This window comes from Brassica rapa, chromosome A09, assembly GCF_000309985.2.
Source record: "Brassica rapa cultivar Chiifu-401-42 chromosome A09, CAAS_Brap_v3.01, whole genome shotgun sequence".
Taxonomy (NCBI): Eukaryota; Viridiplantae; Streptophyta; class Magnoliopsida; order Brassicales; family Brassicaceae; genus Brassica; species Brassica rapa.
The window spans coordinates 44,649,922-44,672,127 of NC_024803.2; the positions used below are offsets into that span (position 1 = coordinate 44,649,922).

General features: G+C 34.1%; 6 protein-coding genes across 7 annotated transcripts; 3 read left to right on the top strand and 3 right to left on the bottom strand.

The window, feature by feature from the left end:
• The first annotated feature begins 73 nt into the window (after positions 1 to 73).
• On the top strand, positions 74 to 2,079 carry LOC103843711 (beta-carotene isomerase D27, chloroplastic). The gene is made up of 7 exons (XM_009120472.3): positions 74 to 578; positions 657 to 805; positions 883 to 975; positions 1,080 to 1,141; positions 1,318 to 1,424; positions 1,766 to 1,858; positions 1,948 to 2,079. Exons 1-7 carry the CDS (start codon positions 320 to 322, stop codon positions 1,980 to 1,982), a joined length of 798 nt encoding a protein of 265 aa, XP_009118720.1. The 5' UTR covers positions 74 to 319; the 3' UTR covers positions 1,983 to 2,079.
• LOC103843710 (putative clathrin assembly protein At1g03050) lies at positions 2,075 to 4,577 on the bottom strand. The gene is made up of 3 exons (XM_009120470.3): positions 3,908 to 4,577; positions 2,559 to 3,422; positions 2,075 to 2,484 (listed from the first exon to the last, which is right to left on the bottom strand). The coding sequence occupies exons 1-3, from the start codon at positions 4,575 to 4,577 to the stop codon at positions 2,225 to 2,227; spliced, it is 1,794 nt and encodes a 597-aa protein (XP_009118718.1). The 3' UTR covers positions 2,075 to 2,224.
• A 657-nt stretch (positions 4,578 to 5,234) lies between these two features.
• On the bottom strand, positions 5,235 to 10,361 carry LOC103843712 (F-box protein At1g69090-like). Its single transcript, XM_033279334.1, has one exon. It carries the CDS (start codon positions 7,784 to 7,786, stop codon positions 6,683 to 6,685), a length of 1,104 nt encoding a protein of 367 aa, XP_033135225.1. The 5' UTR covers positions 7,787 to 10,361; the 3' UTR covers positions 5,235 to 6,682.
• Positions 10,362 to 10,439: 78 nt separating this feature from the next.
• Positions 10,440 to 12,768, top strand: LOC103843713 (monothiol glutaredoxin-S1). The gene has a single exon (XM_033279075.1). The coding sequence runs from the start codon at positions 11,886 to 11,888 to the stop codon at positions 12,285 to 12,287; it is 402 nt and encodes a 133-aa protein (XP_033134966.1). The 5' UTR covers positions 10,440 to 11,885; the 3' UTR covers positions 12,288 to 12,768.
• A 312-nt stretch (positions 12,769 to 13,080) lies between these two features.
• Positions 13,081 to 17,169, bottom strand: LOC103843714 (BTB/POZ domain-containing protein At1g03010-like). Of its 2 annotated transcripts, none has more exons than XM_009120475.3 (5): positions 16,597 to 17,169; positions 15,977 to 16,043; positions 14,650 to 15,858; positions 13,938 to 14,184; positions 13,081 to 13,597 (listed from the first exon to the last, which is right to left on the bottom strand). In XM_009120475.3, the coding sequence occupies exons 1-5, from the start codon at positions 16,686 to 16,688 to the stop codon at positions 13,296 to 13,298; spliced, it is 1,917 nt and encodes a 638-aa protein (XP_009118723.2). In that variant the 5' UTR covers positions 16,689 to 17,169; the 3' UTR covers positions 13,081 to 13,295. The 2 variants fall into 2 exon arrangements, with proteins under 2 accessions (XP_009118723.2, XP_009118724.2); XM_009120476.3 differs by lacking the exon at positions 16,597 to 17,169 and adding an exon at positions 16,134 to 16,565.
• Positions 17,170 to 17,710: 541 nt separating this feature from the next.
• LOC103843715 (peroxisome biogenesis protein 6) lies at positions 17,711 to 22,189 on the top strand. The gene is made up of 11 exons (XM_009120479.3): positions 17,711 to 18,241; positions 18,359 to 19,232; positions 19,427 to 19,568; positions 19,732 to 19,915; positions 20,088 to 20,276; positions 20,399 to 20,665; positions 20,737 to 20,895; positions 20,971 to 21,365; positions 21,435 to 21,579; positions 21,652 to 21,735; positions 21,854 to 22,189. Exons 1-11 carry the CDS (start codon positions 17,987 to 17,989, stop codon positions 21,941 to 21,943), a joined length of 2,784 nt encoding a protein of 927 aa, XP_009118727.1. The 5' UTR covers positions 17,711 to 17,986; the 3' UTR covers positions 21,944 to 22,189.
• The last annotated feature ends 17 nt before the right edge of the window (positions 22,190 to 22,206 follow it).

The following is a 22,206-nucleotide window of genomic DNA, read 5'->3' on the forward strand; positions in this document are numbered from 1 at the left end:
CAAAAACATGGTTTGTCAAATAAGTTCTAACGAGCCATGATGAATTGGTTTTTCAGTTTTCTTTCCCAATTATTAATATGGGCTTGTGTAACGGTGAGGCCCATTATAGGCTATCCCATTCCCAGCTGCACATCTCGCGCGTGTGTTAATTGTCTGGAGACTATCCAAACTCTCATGCACCACACGCCCGAGGGCAAATCTGTCATTTATGTTTCCTATCTATATATAGACATGGGAACCGTTGATTATTGGCCTCAGAAAAATAAAAAGAACCTGCAACGAGTTCTCTCCTTATGTTCTTACTTCTTCCATAAGACCAATGATGAACACTAAGTTATCACTTTCTCAGACCAAGATCATTGGTTTCACAATCCGGCTCAACGATACACGCACTCGCTATGGACGTTCAAGCATTTCCGCAACTCTCAGCTCAAAGCCAGCCTACTCTGGAGAACTCAAGGTTGTAAAAGAGACATCAGGAACGGAACTATTGAAAAAGAAGAATGCAAGCAATGAAGACAACTTCTTGTCGAAAATTGCCATTAATTATCTATCAAAGACTCTTCAAGACACTGCAGGTTCGTATCTCACATCTATACTTTGAATCTTTGCTCATTTAGTTCACATAAGATAGAGGTATGAGATACTTTTTTCAGGGATGAGTAGTAGTAGCAGCAAGAGTACTGGTTATGATAGCTTAGTGGACACGGCAACTAGGGTTGCGGGTAACTTAGACATCAAGCAACAGCATGAGCTTGTTCTTGTTGCTTTGGACAGAGCATTTCCAGCAGTGATACTCTCCTTGGTAAGTTCTTATGGATTTATAAGATCAACTAGTCATGAGAAATTAATAAAAGTAACATTTTCTTGCTAAAATTACAGATCAAAATGCTTTTACCACCTTCGAAACTATCGAGAGAGATGTTCGCGCTATTCACCACAGTGTTTTTCGCGTGGCTTGTTGGACCTTCAGAGGTAAGATATAAACTGTTTCATTACCTCAAAGATCCTAAACTTTGCCTTTGTTTTTTAGTTCTAATAAACGGAAGTATTTTGAATTTGGGAACATTATTGAAAAGGTGAGGGAGACTGAGGTTAATGGAAAGAAAGAGAAGAGCATGGTGTTCATAAAGAAGTGCAGGTTAAGTGTAATCTCTCTATTTGGTCCCATCTGATCACTTAATGTGAGACAAAAAAAATCAAAATCATTCTTCCATAAACAATCATTACATAACATAAACCACCAGTAACAACACTAATTTCACTACTGAATTTAGTCTGTTAATAATGTCTTTTAACTGTTGTTAAATTTTGTAGGTTTCTTGAGCAGACTAATTGTGTTGGTATGTGCACTCACCTTTGTAAAATCCCATCACAAATCTTCATAAAAAACTCACTTGGAATGCCTATCTACATGATGCCTGGTACTACTCAAAATATCATTCTCTTTATTATATAGTTGCAATCACTAAAACAAGAAGATCTTAGCATTCAATAAAGCAGTTGAAATCAAACTTAATATATGGTGAAAATAGTAGCCTGCACTTCTCACTTGTGGAAGCTTTATATCATCTTAAAGGGTCCCATTGAGTCACCACTAAGGACACAATTAACTACAAGTAGACCCATTAAGTCTCCAAGATGTATAATGATGGGTGATTATTTTTTTTAAGAAGTCAATGATTTGACTTAAGACACAAGCAATCATTCCCTTTTTAAAATGTCACAACACTAATTAACATTTTTCTTGAGTGTTTCTCCACAGATTTTGATGATCTTAGCTGTAAGATGATGTTTGGTCAGGAGCCTCCAGAGATCAAAGATGATCCTGTAATGAAACAGCCATGCTTTCAATTCTGTAAGAATGAAAACGTTTCAGCCAACAAGATAACTTCTTAAGCAAGACATTTGAGTATAAATATCAATTAAAATTCTCTGTTTTTGCAGGCAAATCAAACAGAAGCTATGGTGTGAAGCACTAGAGCTCATACAAGGGACATGAAACATGATTGTAATATCAAAACATATAGTATTTAAGTTTATCTTGTAAAGATAAATCAGAGATTACAGTTACTTATAGAAGCAAACCTCATGCCCTATGGTATTGAACCAAGAACAGAACAGAAAACATGTAAATGTTTGAATTTTCAAAAAGAGTAAGACAATAAGCAGATCTATAAGACCAAGATGAATAATGGTAGACAAAAAAAGGCTGCAGACAGAATCAATATTGAGGTGTGTAAGAGTAATTAGGCTGGTTTTGGTTTTGGCTTATATTCATGTGTCCTTGTCTTCCTTCTCTTGAGAATTGTTCCCACATAATCTGTTCTTCCATCAACATTCTCTGTTTCTTCTCCATCTCATTCATCTGCACATAAGCTGGCGGCGCAACCACCAAGGAAGCTGCAAATGGATCCATCGGTACTACCGGCCCATTGCTGCTTCCATTTGCCGTTGCTGGTGCGGGAAGTGCCAGCATTGTTGCTGTAATCATAGTAAATTAGTAGAATGCAAATGAAAACAGAGTAAACAGAGCAAAGTAATGTTTCTTTCCAAACCTGCTGGTCTTCCTGCTGAACCAAATGCCATACTGCTTGCACTTCCACTAGCTCCATAAGCCGTCGAGTTTTGCACTGCGGCGTTCACAGTTCCATGCTGATACATTCCGTTGAGAAGCAACATATCAAAGCCTCCTCCGAGTTCAGTCTTTTGTCCTGATAAGTTTGTAGCTGACTGCACCAAAGCCGTCTCCCAATCTGCTCCATCATCCTTAAACGCTTCCCATCCAGGACCGGACTCTGAACCTGAACCGCTCGCGTAAGGCCCATCGAATAAAGCCAATGCTAAGCTATCTCCAGCTGCTCCAGCTTCACCGCTGCTTATATCCACAAGATCCAGCAAATCAGCAACCTCTTCTTTCTTGTTCTCCTCTATTATCACTGGTTCCTCTGCTTCTTCCTCTGTTTTTTCTTCTTCATCTTCTTTTGGTGGAGGTGCAGGTAAGGCCTTGATGGCGTTCATATCTTCTTCCTGCTCCTCATTTACTTCCTCTTCTCTCGCTTCATCATCATCTTCCTCATTAACAGATTTTGAGTTATTGGTCTCTTCTAAAGCGGTTTTGTCTCTTATAAACTCATCCATGAGTTCAAGCTTCTTCTGCGTGATTTTCTCTATCTCTGGGTACTCGGAAGACCTAGCGATACCCATGTTCTTACACCAGGAATAGAACTGGTCTAGCTCTTCAAACTGTTTAGAGACACGACAGAAAATGTCATAGACCTTGATCGAATCAGGAATCTCTAACTCCATGAATCGCTCGATCAAAACACCCATTATCTCTGTCACATCATAATATATCTGAAAACTCTCCTTCACTATCGGATACAGAGCCACAATCACAACTCTATTGTTCCTCGCGCTTCCTGTTTATGCACATAACTTGTTACAAAATGAACATAGCATAGAACAAGAAAACAAATGGATGTGATGTAAGTTGTTTATTTTGTACAATGTTGAATAAATTGTTAAAGCGTGACTATGACTAGACGGATTATTTGAGGTCTAGTGAAGCCTACACTTTAATTAGTATTGATATATATATTATATATTAAATATTTTAGTTTTTATATTTATAAAATTATTTTATGAATTATAAAAATTAGAGAATATAAATTAGACAAATATATGGATTTACACTAACATTATTAATTGATTAAATAAATTCTGATTAATTATATCGATTTAGACCAATTTTAATCGAATGGTTTGAACCGATTTGAATAGCGTTAATCAAATTTTAATAAAATCGTTTTGGTTATAACTGATTTGCCACCCTAGGAAATTTTAAGAAATTGCTGAAAATGTTCTATTCGTGTGAATCGCATAAGTCGGATTGTATTTGTAGTACCTGCTGGACGACAAGCCAAGAAACGGTCAAGAAGTTGCTGCAAATGCTGTACTCTGGTGAATATCTCCTCTGTTTTCATCTCCGCGGTAGGTTGTGACCTAACCACTATAGCCTTGGAGAGATCAGCCTCGGGCTTATCTTGCTTGTCATCCACGGTATCTCCTCCAACGCAGTAAACTCCACGTTTCCCATGTCTAGCTTGCATCCTCAAATCAAGCCTATCGTCGAGGTACAAGGCATAAGTCCTTACAAAAGCAGAGTAGTCCCATGAGTTTGACCTAGAAACATCTCTAAAGTCAGACATGTTGAGAAGCCTTGTCCCACGGCGAGTAGCGAAGAAGATCTCTTGCTCATAGGCTCGATCGCCTTCTCCTAAGAGACGTTGGATCAGAATCAAGGTTTTGAGAGCAACGGTCCAGCATTTGGTTTTGTTAAGACGTCTAGAAAGCGTGTTGACGCATGCGTTGATGTAGTTGCGTGAGTAAGAAGTTAGGCTAAGAATCTCTCTTATGTACTTCTCTTCCGCTGGGTACTCCTCGTGACGAGTGGCTTTGACGATGGCAACGTCAAGCTCTGATAAAGAAGCGCTTCGGCCGTTGACTTTGGCTAGACCGACGCTTGTTTGGTCCTTCACGGCTCCTATTGCTCGTTTAAGTTTACTAGAACTCATATTTTTGTGATTTATTATAAATGTATTTTAGTTAGATAAAGAAAAACAAGACAATGAGATGAAGAGAGAAAAGGGAAGAACGAGAGGATTGTTTTATTTTTTTGTTCTCGTTTCCTCTCTTCTCCTTTTGTGTGTCTTTTTGTTTCTTTGTTGTCTTCAATTGTGTATGTTGTTTTGTTTCGTCAATGTAGTTTCTTTGGTGTACGTTGATTTTTACCATGCAAGTCGCCGAGGTTCTCGGAGACTTTGGCCGGTGATTAATATGCCACGTGACCTTTTTAATTGGTAAACTGAAATTTTCCAGTAAGGAGTCATTCTCGTTCCTTGTCTTTGCCATTAATTGTGGAAGGAGGAGATACTGATTAAGGAGTCAATCTCGTTCCTGTGATCTTCGTTTTTTAGCCATGGTACACACAATTTCGATAATCTTTGTTTAGATGAGGTTATATAATTTATAACTAGACTTTGTAATAGCATATACCTTGATGAGGCTTTTATAACATCCCGGTATGTGATATATGAAAATGTTTAAGATAATTGATTTGACTACGTATATCACAAAAATACACTTATTTTTTAGGGACATATTTTTTTAGAACTTCTGAATTAAGCGTGTTTGATCTAGAATAGTATAAGGATACCAAAATGTAACACACGTCTCATCAACACTCGAGACCGGCGTGTTACTAATCAACAACTTATATCTCAAAATCTCTAAAAAGGTCTGAAAGTCGATTTTCATATAAATACAAAATAAATCCATAAATCCAATAACTGAAATAATCGTAGAAAATAGTAAACATAAGTCTGAGAAATAAAACAAAGAAAAACGCTTAAAAGTACCAACTGTTCGATCAATTTTCTACTTGTCAGTCTCACCTAAAACTTTCTCACCATGATTTTTTCAAATGGAAAATCACTTGTTCATCAATATGTTTTTTTATTTCGTTAGGTTCCACTTGAATTATTCAAAAACATTTGTTAATTTTTCATATAAGAACAGTTATTAATATTTTTTTATACTTAAAAATAAAAGGGAAAATTGCTAAAAGAGAACAAAAAAACAAGGTTGTTGTCCCTTTAGTATAAAACCAACATAAAGTTGTCTCAATAGTATATTTTTTCTCATAATCCCAAAACTACCCCTATATTTAATCTAATTAAACACAATTTAAAAGTTAATTTGAATTTTAAAAAAAAAAGTTAATGGAAAAAAGGTAAAAAACAGTTGAAAGGCAATCGAAAAAAAAAGAGGTATAGATATGCATCATAGAGAACAAGAGTTTGTGAGAAGAATCAAAAGAAAAACTATGGAAAAACCATAGATTGATGAAGAAGAGAAGGAATAATCGTTTTTTTTTAAATTTTTCAAGTAAAATCGACCGTAACACGTTTTAGAAAGTTAAAATATTTCTAAGAGATTTTTAGAATATTTTCTTAACTGAAATTTCATTAATTTTCGCAAAAATCCAAGTATTCTTATCCGTAGAAGGCGACTTCTAAAAGTTTAGAAGAATGATAAAAATTCTGAATACACTTTCTACTTTGAGTAGACGTAAGATTACATTGTAGAAAACACATTCCTCGAAATTTAGAATACTTTATAAAAGTAGAAGATGCATTTGGAAGGAAAGTGGATACTTTTACGATTAGTAGAATGTGCATTCCTCTTTTTTAGAAATTTAGTAAATAGTAAAATGAACGTTCTAAAAGAAGTAGATGAACGTGTTTATTTTAGAAATCGTTTTCTACTATACCATTTTTCATAGAAGACGCATTCTACTTTTAGTAGAACGTATTTTAATAATCTTATTTACCAAGTTTTTGAGCAAAAGAAAATTACCAGCTTGTGTATATGGATGTTTTATTAATTGTTTATATTTTTAATAATTTTTTTGATTCATAAAATTATTTATTTCATTAGTTTTCAGAAATACAAAGGCTAAAAAAGAGAAAAACTAGACAAAATTAGTTTTATACTAAAGGGACAACAACCTGATTTTTTTGTTCTCTTTTGGCAATTTTCCCAAAATAAAATCACTTCCAGAAATTATATGCTAGTTATTAGTAAAGCAACCAAGAGAAACACCTATAGATAGGGATCATCAATCAATCCTGAAACTTGGTAAGAACCAACGAGCTCTAGAGAATGAAGCACATGAAGAAACTAGTGGTGGTAGTTGTTCAACCTTTTTGGTATCCAGATTGAATACAAAGATTTCAGTGGCGTACCAATGTATCTCTTCATCAGTGAAGTAAATAGAGTTACTAATGACGCCTTCCTGGTCCTTAGCAAGCACTGTAATACCCAAATCCAAAATAATCGCCTCATCTCCCAACGAATAAATTTCCTCCAAGCCCTTTGATGATGAATCCATTTTGAAGATTTTAAAGGTCCATGTCTCGGACATAGCAGGATTTTTGCTCTTAACAATTAAGACATCTCCTCGTACAGTGAGAACCACATTTTTCTTCTTGCGAACCTTTTGGACATACCATGGAACTCCAGGGAATCTCATCCTGAAGCTAAATATTTTATCCACGCGTCCCCCTCCTCCTAGGCTAGCTCTGGAAAGTTGTAGCGGAAATTCACCAGAAAAGTCGAAAATATGGAGTTCATCATTGGTGAGAAAATAGAGCTTGTGATCTTTGAATACCATGTCTTCTTGGTTTTGGATACCATTCGAGATTTGTTTCCACGAGTTATAACCTTTCTTTACATAAGCCAGAGTTTTTCCTATAACAAGGTAATCTTTGGTTTTATCGTCTATCCACAATATGGCGGAGTAAAGTCGTTCTGGTGTAGTAAGAGGTAGATTGATCCTCTCGCGGGTTAAGAGATTAAAAATATAAACAGGGTGTTCCTTGTTTTCATAACTAGGATCCATCAAAAGCCAGCTTCTACAAGTCGCCATACAATAAATATTATTTGAAAAGTAGTCGCCAGTTTTGTAGAGCTTTTCTTCTCTATCTTCAGGATTGAACAAGAGACAGTAACTCTTTTCCTCGGGGAGTAAAATCATCCAAGGGATCTTATTGTTTGGCTTAGATTGTCTTGAACCAGTTTGCCAAGATGAACAAACCAATTTAGCTCTTTCGAAATCAGTAAAGCTAAGGCGTTCGAAAATCAGTTGCATCAGATCTAGAGGAAGCTCGGACCAGCAACGAGGAGGAGATTGGGCTAAGGCTAACAACGGTGGTGAAGCCATCTCACAAAAATCTTGACGGCTAAGCCTTCGGTTTGGGAGAAAATATTAGATTTTTAGTTTTCACTCTATCAAAAACCTTAATTTGATTCATGTCTATAAGATATATATATAGTAAAAAAAATTATTTAAACAGCAGAATATGTAGAACATATGATGAATATAGATGATCATTATGGTGCAGATCATCTACAATCTAAAAAGGACAAGAATCTCCTTCTTTTTTTAAATGATATTTATTTTATTAAAATATAAATCATAATTTCTATTCAAGTGTGATTTTTGTTTTAAAATTGGACCATCTCTAATAAATTCATATTTCATTTAATTCTAATTAAAATTTTGGCATCATTAAGATATCACATCTTATATAATATATATATATATATATATATATATAAACAACTTCACCTATAAACTGTTTTATTTTATTTTTAATTATAAAAAAATCTGTTGATAAAAAAATATTAAAAAATTTACAAAATTTTTAAATATTTTGTATCCCATTTTCATAAACTTTATAAGTATAGTCTATATTTTATTTAAATAAATGTAGGGACAATTTGAAAATACTCTATTAATAGTTTGAAATTTGTAAATTATAATTTATTTTTTTAATACTACACTTTATCAAATGTAAAAAGAAATTTTATCCATATTTTTTATTTGAATAAATAAAACACAAATTCGAAATATGAATAATATCAATATTATATTATTATCATTTATGTTAGGAATAAAACTGAGTTTGAGATAAATATATTATTTTAGTATTAAGAATTTTAAAATAACATTATTATTATAAAATAAATAAATTATGATGTTTGTGATTTTATCATGAAGTTTATCTTGTACACTTTTATTTTTTTATTTTATATAAATAAATCGCCCGATTTCTCATTCTCTATAAAAATTAATGTCTTTTACTTATTCATTCCAAGCTCCAAAATTTTCAGATCTATGCAGCATGCTTTTTCTTTACAAAACAAAAACAAAAAATCAAACTATTTTTAGAAAAAAACACAAGCAAAATTAGAAACCTAAATCTGATTTTAAAGTCATAAAAAAAACTAAATTTTGATTCATAATCTTAAGAGAACTATCAAAAGCGAGATGATAAAGTTACAGAGATCAAACATACATTTGAAGGGTAAGAGACTATGTAAACTTAGAAATTTAAACTACACTTAAAGTATGGATAAAGAATAAAAAATTTGTGAATGATAGAAAAAGAAACTATGGAATTTAAAAAGTGAAAAATATTTTGCAAAAATGGCTGATGAATGATCATGAAGAAGACGCAGGTTTGTTTTCTTTTTTAATTTTTTCAAAAAGGTATATATATATATATATATATATATATATATCTGTAGGTATTATTAAGATTTGTTTTTTTTAATATCTTATTATTTTGAAACTGTATAAACATAAAATAAATTATGATGATAAAAATTTGATGATAATATTAAATATTCATATATGAAAATTTGGTAAATTCATATATACAAAAGTGTATTTTTCAAAAGAAATTAATATCTCATGTAAGTGTATTTCTCCATATTTTCTCATAAATGTACTATATGAATCAAACATAAAAAAATACATTAAATTCAGAAATTCACTTTTTAAAAAAAAATCATTTATAATATCATTCACCATTAAAACTGGTTAAAATTCGTAAACCACGTATAAAATTTACTAAAATAAGAAGTCTAAATTATTTAAACATAGCAATATATTTACTTATAAAATTCTGCTATATATAAAACTACGGGCGGGTTAGTCACTAAAACGTAAATATATCATTAATGTTAATGAATATTTCTAAATGTATAGCTTTCTTAAAATCTAATGAATTTGCAGAACTTTTGTTTCATGAAAATATAATTTTAATCTACATTTTTATATTTAAAAGCATGCATTTGAAAAGTGTAATTTTAATTATCATATTCTAAGAATGAAACCTGAGCATTACAATTTTATGGAATATAAGAAAATATTCATAATAAAATATGAGGATTTTTGTTCTGAGTCAGTGGCATCGTATTTTGATATCCTCTATTTCAGTATAACATTTCAGTTATGTTCATTTGATTATTCCTCGTTTGTCTAATGTTAAAGCGGAATCGGTGACAAAGTCATATTTAGCTCTTGCTTTATCTAACTCCAATGCTGAAGACTAAACATTTTTAGTTAAGTTAATAAATATTATTAAATCCAAAGAAAAATGAGGATATTTTGATTTTATTTCACTTTAGTACATTGATCTAGGGATGCTTGTAAAATTTTAATTTTTTTAAGAGAAAAAGACTAGGATAGCACCAAACCAAGTTTTTGTTCCCAAAGTAGCACTCAAGACTCAAAGTCGCAAAAATAGGTTTTATTAAAAAGGTAAATATACACTTATACCCTTGGATTAATTAATCCAAACTTTAGGGTTTAGAGTTAACATGTGGGATTTTGGAATTATGGTTTAAAATTTTATAAAAAATAAATATTAAAATAAAAAATAAAAATTTTAAAAATAGTTTCAAAAAGTATTTTTAAATTATAAAAAGAAAATTTCAAAAAAAAAAAAAAAATTCGAAAAAAAAATTTCAAAAAAAATTATAAAAATTTCGAATATGAAAATATATAATCTGAAACTATAAAAAAATTTCTTTTTTTCATTTTTTTATTTTTATTTATTTATTTTTATTTATTTTTGTTTGGTTATTTAATTTTAAACCAATAGTATTCGAGATATTTTACTCTTTAATGAATGTCATTTTTGTGACTTTCTCTTTCTAGTGTCATTTTTGAGACATAAACTTCAAAAGATGCTATTATTGACAATTGCCCTTATTGTTTTGTATAAATATGATTATTGTTTGTATAAATATCGATCAGCAAGCTAATTAAAATTGTTATCAATTTTTTTTTAGAAAACTGCGGTTTGGTGTGATGTTTGTTCTGCAATATATTTCAAGCAACATCTATAACTTGCTAATTTACATTAAATCTCCCACAAAATAATAGTGTATCCTATAGTTTTCTGCATAAATTTATATACTAAGAATATATGATAGAGCTTCAACGATAAAACTCATTTACCCCCAACAAAACATGATTGGCTATGTTAACATTTATGTGTGACCCTCACATAAGAACCAGCGCGGCCCTTCGAAATTCTATGGAGCCAATTTACATTATATACCGCAAGGATCTTGAAATATATATATACGATCATGAACACGGAAAACAACTTTGTTTTTTTCACGCATGCAAAAGCATTCAAAGAAGAATAAACGTGTAAATTCTTTCAATGTGTGTGTGTGATACGTCATACGTGGCTTATCTTGTTCTCGCCTTGGTGGAATATTAAACAGCGTTCAAATACCTTTTCATTTCTCCGCATATACTCATAATTTCCTTGGATATTATTTCATAAATATTTTAGTATTGGAAAAAAGTATAAATAGAAAGACATTTCAGAAAATCTAAGAGACAAAGAAAAGCAAGTCGGGTTCATGTCTAATCACTTCTTCATATCGAATATGTTCTTGGTAATATACGCCTTCTATCTCTGTTGTTTGTATTATCTAATGATAGTCTATGTCTTAGGGCTGAATGCTTTCAGTTTCTTTTTTGGCATAGCTATTGATAAATTAAATGTTCATTATTAGAATCATTCTTATCATTTATGCCTGAAACCATTAGACTAATAAGCACATAATGACATGAACGTCCATAATTAAGTATCAAGTAATCATATACTATTATGCGATTGTTTGGAGAGTATATATATTTGATCAGTTCTCTTTTCTTGTCGATCGAATAATCCGAACGTAGAGAGGCAGCATCTTCCACAGCTTGTACTACTTAAACGAAAATATGGCTCTTTCGTGGTCTTGATAGTATAATTCCATTTACAATGTATTTAGATTCTTTCTTCCAATAATTAATTAATTTGAACTTCTTGAGAATCGAAAACGAGATAAAATATTTTGTTGATTGTGGTTCTTTCTTCAACCTTTTTCTCTCGTTATGTCATTTCAATCATGTATAGTATAAGGGGCTCCCGGTATAATTCCGGAAGCAAAAATCCTCTATATATACTCTAATGACTTCCCTTGGACCAGAATCAAACCAAACTCACCATCACTTGCACCAATACACTTACACGCACACAAACGTTTTCAGACAAATAATATCAATGGAGAAGATATCAAAATTGCTAGAAGACAAGCCAGTGGTGATATTCAGCATGACTTCATGTTGTATGAGCCATACGATCAAGTCGCTTATATCTGGCTACGGTGCGAATCCAACGGTATACGAACTAGATGAGATGTCTAATGGATCGGAGATTGAACGAGCACTGGTCGAGCTTGGATGCAACCCGACCGTGCCTGCTGTCTTCATAGGGCAACAGCTCATAGGTGGTGCAAATCAGCTTATGTCTCTTCAAGTAAGGAACCAACTAGGTTCGGTGCTCAGAAGAGCCGGAGCTATATGGATTTAAGAGGCGCCTTAATCGCAATTAAGCGCGTAATGTTTTTACTTATATATTTCTAGTATAGAATATGATCAGTGTTTGAAACATACTATATCTAGTGTTAAAATAAAAAGATTATTGTCGTTTTTTCTAAAAAAATACATAAAATGAAAAATAATTCGATTCAATTCGCTTGTGTAATGCAATAGCAATTGTTAAGAAATAAAATCGTCTTTAAGTTTCAAAAAAAAAAAGAAAAGATCGTCTTTGCATAGTAAGTACTTACCTGGAAACATATAACTGGAAGAAAGAATCTAAATACATTATTGAAAAGTTGATACAAGTCAATAGCATTGACCAAAAAAAATATAGTTATTTTTGGGTAAAATATATTTTTAACGCCGTCAGCAAAATACTAAACCTTAAACCATTGGATAATCCATAAAACTTGGATAAATCCTAAACCCTAAATCAAAAACAATAAACATTAAATCTTGAAAACACTTAACACTTAGACCCTTGGATTTAGTATTTTTAAGATTTAATGTTTAGTCTTTTTGATTTAGGATTTAGAATTTGTCCAAGAATTTAAGGTTTATCCAAGGGTTTAGGCTTTATCCAAGGGTTTAGAGTTTAAGATTTAATGTTTTGACGATGGTGTTAAAAATATTTTTAAAAATAACTTCTTTTTTTGTAACTAGTACTATTTTTATTTATTTTTACTTTATTATTTTTAAATCATGATAAAATTGATAATATTTTATTTTCTTTTTTAAAAAATACTAAATATGAAATAATTAATCTCTATTAGTCGGTGAACTCTAGGAAGTGAACCCAAGAATAACTCAAAAAATAAAATACAAGTCAATAGCAAAGACTGGACAAAACACGATCGCTCACATTTCACAAACACACACTATATATAGCTATACATACACACACTATCACAAATCAAACTCCCCAACCAAAAAATAATAATTATTCACTATGCAAATAAATCAAAATATTGAAGTTTGAAGACTCTTGTTTTTTAAATCAAGAAACCGAGTGTCGTCTTTTTCTCTGAAACAAGAAACGGCTCTCAGTACTTGCCTTTCCCTTCAAAGAAGGTTTAAGACTAGCGAAGCTGAAAAGAGAATTGAGTTTGCTTATCTTTTTAGCAAAAGACTTGAAAAGCTTAGTCCCTGGATTAGTTTTAACGAGTTCTTGTCTAATAGAGATGTGATCTTTCTCTAGATCCGTTAATCTCATCCTCATCCTCGCCACTTCAAGCTTTAACTCTCTGTTTTCTCTCCTCACTGACGCATAGTTATCTCTTGGTGATATCGCTCCACTTCCTTGTGATCCAAGCCAACCAAACAAACAACCATGAATTAGCATAGACGAATAAAGGCTAAATCATACTATATACTCCCTCTATTTATCAAAGAAAGTCATTTTTGAAACATTTAAGGCGGATTAAAAAAAATACAAAATACACTAATATTTTTATTTAATTTACGATTAATTAAATGGTAATAATTTAATTAAAAATCTATTGGTCATTTAAAAGAGAAAAATAGATTTAATATGTAAAATCACATTGGAAATGTATTAAAAAAATGATAGTTTTTGTGAAACATGAGTATAGAAAGACTATACATTATACAATGCTGAGGGGTTATGAAGTAAAATTACCTGCTCCACTTCCTCCCCGTTGGGGAAACTGATGACAGTTACCACTGAATAGAAACTGAGTAGGACTAATGCTACTGCTCATTGCGTTTCTGAGTCTAATCTGCTCAAAGTACAACACTTGTACCGCCATTTGCACTGGTAACCTCTCGTTTTGCGCTGCATGGCTACAAGCTTCTTGTGACAGTTTCTGTGAATCTATCGTCTTACAAAGTCGGTAGCGCTCTGAATCCTTTATATTCGGATGTACCTATCAAAAATAAATAAAACCAATATTCAAAATATCTTTAGACATAACTAAACGTTTCGATACTAGGTGTATTCCTCCGATTATAAGTAGGACCTAGTCGTAAACAAATTAGATGTTTTAATTTTAAGTTTAATTATAAAATTATTTTGATGAATTATAAAATTTATATATACACAAAATAATAAATTAGATAAACTTGTGCACTTAAATTACATTTATTGGTTGGTTTGATATATTTAGACATATTTAGATGTGCACAAAAAGACCAATGTAGATTAATTAAAACATATTAAACTAATTTTAACCGGTTTTGAACGGTTTAAACCGTGGTGAGGCGCATTAATAAGAAAATCGTTTCAGTTACAACCGACTTAAGTGGCCTCAACCCATTTATAAAACATTAAATAAAACAATATGTGAACTGGCTAATTTATAAAATGAGAGAAAGGTTCAAGAGGTTTTTACTTTGAGGTAAATGTCAACGGCTCGATAAAGACCATCACTGATGATACGAGCATGATCTGGCAAGAGCTCAGCTAAAGCTATGAACTTCGACGTTGTTAGATTCGTATCCAAAGCTATCTCCGCTAGATAGTTATCCATCAGCTTCGATACTTTCAAGATCGAGCTCTGTTTTGGAGATCCAGGACTGTCGAAATCGAAAATCATCTCTGTTTCATCACCAAACCGGTTACGATGATGTCGATCTTCTTCTTCATCATCGTCTTCTTCGTCTAGATTCAAGAATATAGAGAAGATTCTCAAGATAGAATCAATGTCGTACATCGTGTTGTTGACTCCGTTAGGGCTTGTCGGAATCAAGACATCTTCGAGGATGGCTTGGTCTAGCTGAAGACCGATCCTTCGCTCTAAATCTGATCGACATGAGCTTATAGAAGCAGAGGATGATGATGTTGCGATAACCATTTTGAGAAGACTTGAAAGAAACGCTATTGGAACAGAGCTTTTTCTTCCTTGCGTGGGAAGTAACCTAACGATTGTTTCTACAATCATTCTCTGTTTCTTCTTTGCTTCTGAATCGATAACCCTTTCTTTGTCAAGCTTTGTATCCCTAACTATTAGCCCTTGAAGTGACTTATTCGTGTAACTGATGAGAATCTTGCTGATCACGTCTTGTCTTAACCCTTTTGACCTAACCGCAGAGACAACTCTCTGGAAGAACTCAAGATTCAAAACAGCTACCGACTTCCCCCACCAGTCTAGTGGAGTCTCTGGCTCCATATTCGCACCCGAAAACGTATAATCGAGCTTTAATAGACCCGAGGTGAGCTGCTCTTTGCAGGCGTTGTTGGCGATTGCTATGACCAAACGGTTCACCAAGTTGAGATCTTCAGAGACTGGTGTAAGGGCTTCACAGTGATGTAGAACGAGTATGGAGTTAGAGATACTTGGGAGGACCGTTTCTTTGAAGTAATGTTCTGTTTTGATAGCGAGATTGTCCTCTGAGAAGTCCTCAGCCATCTCTAGGTAATGAGATGCACAACGAAGCTTAGCTACGTTGAGAAGGTTGATCTCAATGTTGATTCCATAGCAGAACTTAGCTGCTAGCTCAAAGGCCTCAGATCCTCCAGGAACACTCGAGAGACATATGTTGAAGGTTTTGGAATCTGTAAGAAGCTTCCTGATCTTTCCACTCCGAGAAACAAGAGGAAACTGAGAACACCAAACCAACAAGCAAAAAAAGTTCAAAACTATATAACTCAAGAAACAGAGGATCCTCTGTTTTGGTATAGATGCTCTGTTTTTAGGTTTTGTGTTTGCTTATTTTTACCTTATGAAGACAGAAACTTGAAGATCCAACTTGAACTGTAAGATCACTAGAGACTTCAGATATTGGCCTGCAAGAACACATAAACAAACCCATTAAGATTCTGAAGATTTTTCAATAATGATTTTCTGAATTATTGAAGCAAAAGATCTGTGTGGACTTGAATTTGATGATCATGTAAGAGCTGCTTGTGTCTTCCATGACTCCAACGCTAAGATTCTAGGATAAGGAAACAGTAAAATCTATCATCTAAAATAGTGTGTGTGTTTTCCTTGGTTTTGAGGCCATTTTTAGATTCACAGTTGAGACATGTAAAAGGTTATGTCAACATCAAACTTTTCAAATGAAGACAGAACCAAATGAAGTGTGATTGTACGGATATGTTCCACATAGATACAAAATAGGATGGAGAAATTATTGGTTTTTGATGAACAGTGAGAGATTGTGACAATAAATGACTTGTGGCTACAGAGATTCACATCACATACAAAAAGATTTGGATCTTTATTAGCTAAATTTTTCATGGGAAAGAACAAATCTCTTATTCGTTTTTCTGACATGTTTCTAGTGAATGCAGACAAAACTAAAATGGTAATCATAAATTACAATACTATATATATTACCATTCAGAGGCATGTCTGATGCTTGAGTTCAGACGAAACCCTCTCTTTCCTGTGAAAGTTGGCTTCACTTCTCCTACTGTAGAAAGTCCCATCTCTCTCTCTTCACAGAAGAAGAAGAAGAAGAGCTCTTGTGGTTGTTATTACAAGGAGTGTACGTAGTTAATGATGCAAAAAGGTACAGAAAAAAAGAGTTTTGATATCTTTGGTTAATTAATCTGTTAATTACGTGTAAAGCTGAGGTCATTATTATGATACATGAAATTAAGTTAGTGAAAACAAATGCATGTATATACATTAATTGCTACTAGTGTTCTTTGATGTATGAGATGCATTTCAATCTCATTATTATGGGCTAAGGCATCTATTTTTCTCTTGTTGATCCTGTGGTAATTGTAATGATTACTTATAATTTCATGATTATGTCCACTCTTGGTTGCCTTCAACTAACCGAAATTAATTTTTCATTTTACATTCTCTGCTCAAAAAATTATTGATAAACTATTTAAAACCTATTTACAAACAATACCATACTGAAACGATTTTTAACAGCAAAAAGTTAACACTAAATTATTTTATTGCATAGTGTTTTATCTACTAATGTGATAATATCCAGTGGTGGTTTTTTTTTTGTAATGCAAAATTCTATTTATAAATTTTATAAGAGGATATGTATTGTGTCATGTGAATTATTTGGCGAGACCAAGCTTTAAGCTCACTCCATGCTTTAATTTTTGAATATGTATTGTTTAATGTGTGGTCCAAAAAAATGTTAGATGATTTCTTGCTTTGGTTATGAAAATGAAAGAAATAAAGAATTAGAAAAGCTGTAGTGATTCCTAGTGATTACACCGATTGAGATTTATACTTAGCTTTAAGGCTGTGTTAATGTGTTATGTAATGATGTTAGGCTGATCGATTAATCTCGAGCCCCTCGAAACATAATATATAATTTTATGGTAATTATGAAAAATTAATCTATTGTTGGATTAGTTACATTACGTATGAATATATGATAAGCTTTTTGTGAGTTTGATTGTGCAAGGTTGACCAATAGATTAGTGATAAAAAAAAATTATCACAAGATATAGTGGTATTAAAAAAAAAACAGTTTACCAAACAAAACAGTGATTTTTTTAGTACTAATTGTTGGCTAAGATTGGTTGGTTCTGTCAGAATGTATAATAGTCCATCGAAAATGTAAAGCTGTTAAAAGATTTGGACTCAAATGCAAACAAAAAAAAAACAAATTTTGTGACGGCGCGTCAGGCTCCGAGCATTATCTGATCCTCTTCTTCCTCCTCGGTTCGCGTATTCGAATCTCTTCAACGGGAGCTCCAAGCTTCTAATGGAAAATTAGGGCTTTTCAATTTCTTTTTGAGTTTCCGTTGCGATGGTTGAGAGACGGAGTCCTCTGGTGCTCTCATCCACCAGAGCCACACTCCGTTCAGTCCTGAATTCGTTTCGACCCGACGAGATTCCGGGAAGACCCGATTCGATACGGCGGAGCGTTAGGTTGCCAGCTGGCGTGCTCAGATGGAAACGAGACGGAGTAAATGATTCAAAGTTTGATTCTTTAGATGACTCTTCACTGGTCGGACTCTCGACTCAATTGCTCAAGAGACTATCCATCAACTCTGGCTCTTTCGTAAGTCTTTAGTGTAAAAAAATGGATCTTTTATTGTAAAAATGGGTGCTTTATTGTAAAAATGGATGCTTTATTGTGAGTTTTGATGTTAACATTTGAGTATTTTTATATTGCAAGGTTGTTATCAACAACATCGACATAGGCATTCAACGGGTTGCGCAAGTTGTTGTACTTGATCCTCCCAATAAGACGCTGGAAGATTCATCTGTCACTAGCTTACCAGTTTCGGACTCTCTTCACACAATGCTTGTCTTTCCCACTTTTGATACGATGAGTCAACAGTTACTAGACCAAGAGGTTGCTTACTTGTCTCCTATGTTAGCTTTTAATCTTAGCTTGCACATGTCTTGCCTGAAGTCCCTAGTACATCGAGGGAACGAGGTCTTGGAGAAGTACTTTGTTGCTAAATTCGATGAAGAGTCGGCGTCGGTGGCGGGTGAGTCAAAGATTGGTTTGGATTTGGAACCTGTGTCCGAAGTTCCAGGGTATGCGTCACATCTAAGGGTTTCTTTTGTAAAGATCCCGGAGTGTGGTACCATTCAGTCATTGGTAGTTAGTTCCTCGTTTGAAGATGAAGAGAGACAAGGGTTGATAGATTCCGCATTGAACAAGTATTTTGGAACTGATAGAGTACTCTCAAGAGGCGATGTGTTTCGAGTTTGCACTGAGTGGAACTGTGGTTCAAGCATTTGTGTTCAATGTGGTCAAGGGTTAGGCTCCAAAGAAGAGGACTTTATCTATTTCAAGGTTGTTGCGATGGAACCTTCTGATGAGAGGTTTCTTCGAGTCCATCACTCACAAACCGCTCTTGTACTTGGTGGAACGGTCTCTTGTGGTCTTCCACCAGATTTGCTTGTTTCTAGTTCAAAGGCTAATATGCCTTTGCAGGTGGACACAGTAAATGTATTGGCGTCGGTGCTTTCCCCACCTCTCTGTCCATCAGCACTCTCATCGAAACTAAGGGTTGCTGTTTTACTCCATGGCCTGCCAGGTACACTAGAATAAAGTTCTTGAATTTAATATCTTTTCCTTAAGTGAAAAAGATTAGTAAGAGATTGTTTTGTGTGTTCACAGTAATGGTGATTTAGGGAAAGCCAATATTCGTATATTTTATGCTTTTTTACATACAAATGAATCATATGCTAATAGCTTCTTTTTTTTCTTGTCTATAATGCTTGTTTCAAGGGTGCGGGAAGAGAACTGTTGTCAACTATGTAGCTAAGAGGTTGGGCCTGCATGTAGTTGAATATAGCTGCCACAGTTTGTTAGCATCATCCGAAAAGAAAACATCTACTGCTTTGGCTCAGACTTTTAATATGGCACGAAGGTAAATTCATTATAGTCTATTTTATCTATTTCTCTCAGATATTCATTACTTGAACTATGTTAATGTCACTTATATTGTAAAGTTTATACCTTCGTATAATATTGGTAATCACTAAGATCTTCTTTCTGGAACGTGGCGAATGCCTTTGTTTTCATTGTCACAGGTACGCACCAACGATACTACTGCTCCGCCATTTCGAAGTTTTTAAAAATCTGGGATCTCAGGACGGCTCACAGGGTGATCGAGTTGGCGTGGCCTCTGAGATTGCTTCGATTATTAGGGAACTGACTGAGCCAGTTTCTAATGGTGAATACAGTTCCATGGAAGAAAACTCGAATAGCAATTCCGTAAGATTTGCATTTCTTTCCTTGGTTCTCCATTGCATGTTGCACAGTTTCAGTTAATGTCACTCTTCCCTTAATAAACAGAAATTTGAAACAGTTGGCCTTTAAAGAAGAGATTCTTGATTTCAAGAATGTGTCCTGTCATGATACCTAATCTGATTATCTCCCAATGCAGTCTGTAGATGAAGGTGGGAAGTTTAGGGGACACCAGGTGCTGTTAATCGCATCTTCCGAAAGCACTGAAGGTCTCTCTCCAACAATCAGGCGTTGCTTTAGCCATGAGATACGGATGGGTTCTCTAAATGACGAGCAGAGATCCGAGTTGCTGTCTCAGTCCCTCCAAGATGTTTCTCAACTCCTTAATGTATGTGAGTACACATATACCAATCAAAACCAGAAAAAAATCAGTTTATTCTTCTACCATCAAGCTATAGTTTAAGAACTTCAAACTTGATGCATAGATACTGTCTTCTTTTTTTGTTGTAGACCAGCTCAGATGAATTTGTGAAAGAATTAGTTGGTCAGACTTCTGGTTTCCTCCCTCGGGACTTGCGTGCTTTAGTCGCTGATGCTGGTGCCAACTTATTCATCAGTAAAGAGTCCGAGACTGAGAAGATTGATTCTCTATCAGGTGATGTAGACCAGTCAAGTCAATTAGGTAACGGCAGTGAGAGATTAAAAGCTAAGGATGACTTCACTAAAGCTTTGGACCGATCAAAGAAGAGAAATGCATCAGCCCTTGGTGCTCCTAAGGTAACATTACCACAGTGTTTTCTCTTATGAGACCTATTTGCATTCTTAAAAGGTTTAATTGCATTTTTTAGGTTCCGAATGTGAAATGGGATGATGTTGGTGGGCTTGAGGATGTGAAGAGTTCGATACTGGACACAGTTCAGTTACCTCTCCTGCATAAAGATTTATTTTCATCTGGACTACGTAAACGTTCCGGTGTGCTTCTCTATGGTCCTCCAGGAACAGGGAAAGTGAGTAAAGCTGTGTTTGCCTTCTGACCTTTAGCTATTGTTAATATGTCTGATACCTTTTATCCAAATCTGTAGACTTTACTGGCAAAAGCTGTGGCTACAGAGTGTTCCTTAAACTTCCTCAGCGTTAAAGGTCCAGAGCTGATCAACATGTACATTGGCGAGTCAGAGAAAAACGTTCGAGATATCTTCGAAAAGGCGAGATCGGCGCGGCCGTGTGTGATCTTCTTTGATGAGCTTGACTCTCTTGCTCCAGCGCGAGGCGCTTCTGGTGATTCAGGAGGAGTCATGGACCGAGTGGTCTCTCAGATGCTTGCAGAGATTGATGGACTGAGCGATTCTTCGCAGGATCTGTTTATTATAGGAGCGAGCAACAGACCTGATTTGATTGATCCAGCTCTTCTGCGACCTGGAAGATTCGACAAACTTCTTTATGTTGGAGTCAATGCTGATGCGTCTTACAGAGAAAGGTTTACACAATTTTAAAACAAAATCAAAAAAACACATTTGCACATATTATCTTATCCTTGTTTTTGTAGGGTATTAAAAGCACTTACTCGGAAATTTAAGTTGAGCGAAGATGTGTCGCTTTATTTAGTAGCGAAGAAGTGTCCGTCTACGTTCACGGGAGCTGATATGTATGCGTTGTGTGCTGATGCTTGGTTTCAGGCAGCTAAGCGAAAGGTGAGAAAGAGAAAGGTTAAACACATACTTTAAAGACTGTTATAATCTGATGATATTCTATGGAAAATGCAGGTGTTGAATTCAGATTCAGGGGATGATTCTATTCCAGAAGACGATCCGGACTCTGTTGTAGTAGAGTTTATAGATTTTATAAAGGTACAACCTTCTTTTCTTCATCTACTCTCAAAGACCTGGAGTATGTTGATAATCCAATCTCATTGCATCAGACAAAAATATGGTTTTTGAGAAACCTCTACTTATTGTGACATTGTAGGCGATGGATCAGCTTTCACCATCACTCTCCATAACTGAACTGAAGAAGTATGAGGCGCTTCGAGACCAGTTCCAAGGCCGTTCCAGCTGAAAACTCCTCAGTCACAATAGCAAAGAAAAAATCACACAGAGCTGAAACTTTTCTGTTTTATTTATGATGTGGACACAACAATAAACCCATCAGATCAGGACTCTTATAGATGATGGACAGACTCAGATCCCTTATGAATATATAAGTTCTGTTCTGTTTGATGTATGTAGATTTGTTTCCATATTGCGGACAAGTGGTTCTTCCATGTAATTAATCCAAATGGTTAAGGATTTGTTTTTGATTGTCCTTTTTCATGTAAAAAA

Coding starts and splice junctions, on each gene's coding strand:
- LOC103843711 (XM_009120472.3), top strand. CDS start 320: ATGATGAACACTAAGTTATCACTTTCTCAGACCAAGATCATTGGTTTC. Junction 1,425..1,765: donor GCCTATCTACATGATGCCTG/GTACTACTCAAA, acceptor GTTTCTCCACAG/ATTTTGATGATCTTAGCTGT. Junction 1,859..1,947: donor ACAGCCATGCTTTCAATTCT/GTAAGAATGAAA, acceptor CTGTTTTTGCAG/GCAAATCAAACAGAAGCTAT.
- LOC103843710 (XM_009120470.3), bottom strand. CDS start 4,577: ATGAGTTCTAGTAAACTTAAACGAGCAATAGGAGCCGTGAAGGACCAA. Junction 3,423..3,907: donor CTTGGCTTGTCGTCCAGCAG/GTACTACAAATA, acceptor GTGCATAAACAG/GAAGCGCGAGGAACAATAGA. Junction 2,485..2,558: donor TTCAGCAGGAAGACCAGCAG/GTTTGGAAAGAA, acceptor CTATGATTACAG/CAACAATGCTGGCACTTCCC.
- LOC103843712 (XM_033279334.1), bottom strand. CDS start 7,786: ATGGCTTCACCACCGTTGTTAGCCTTAGCCCAATCTCCTCCTCGTTGC.
- LOC103843713 (XM_033279075.1), top strand. CDS start 11,886: ATGACTTCCCTTGGACCAGAATCAAACCAAACTCACCATCACTTGCAC.
- LOC103843714 (XM_009120475.3), bottom strand. CDS start 16,688: ATGGGACTTTCTACAGTAGGAGAAGTGAAGCCAACTTTCACAGGAAAG. Junction 15,859..15,976: donor CAAGTTTCTGTCTTCATAAG/GTAAAAATAAGC, acceptor TGGTGTTCTCAG/TTTCCTCTTGTTTCTCGGAG. Junction 13,598..13,937: donor ACGGGGAGGAAGTGGAGCAG/GTAATTTTACTT, acceptor TTGGATCACAAG/GAAGTGGAGCGATATCACCA.
- LOC103843715 (XM_009120479.3), top strand. CDS start 17,987: ATGGTTGAGAGACGGAGTCCTCTGGTGCTCTCATCCACCAGAGCCACA. Junction 19,569..19,731: donor ACTTTTAATATGGCACGAAG/GTAAATTCATTA, acceptor TCATTGTCACAG/GTACGCACCAACGATACTAC. Junction 20,896..20,970: donor GTCCTCCAGGAACAGGGAAA/GTGAGTAAAGCT, acceptor CCAAATCTGTAG/ACTTTACTGGCAAAAGCTGT.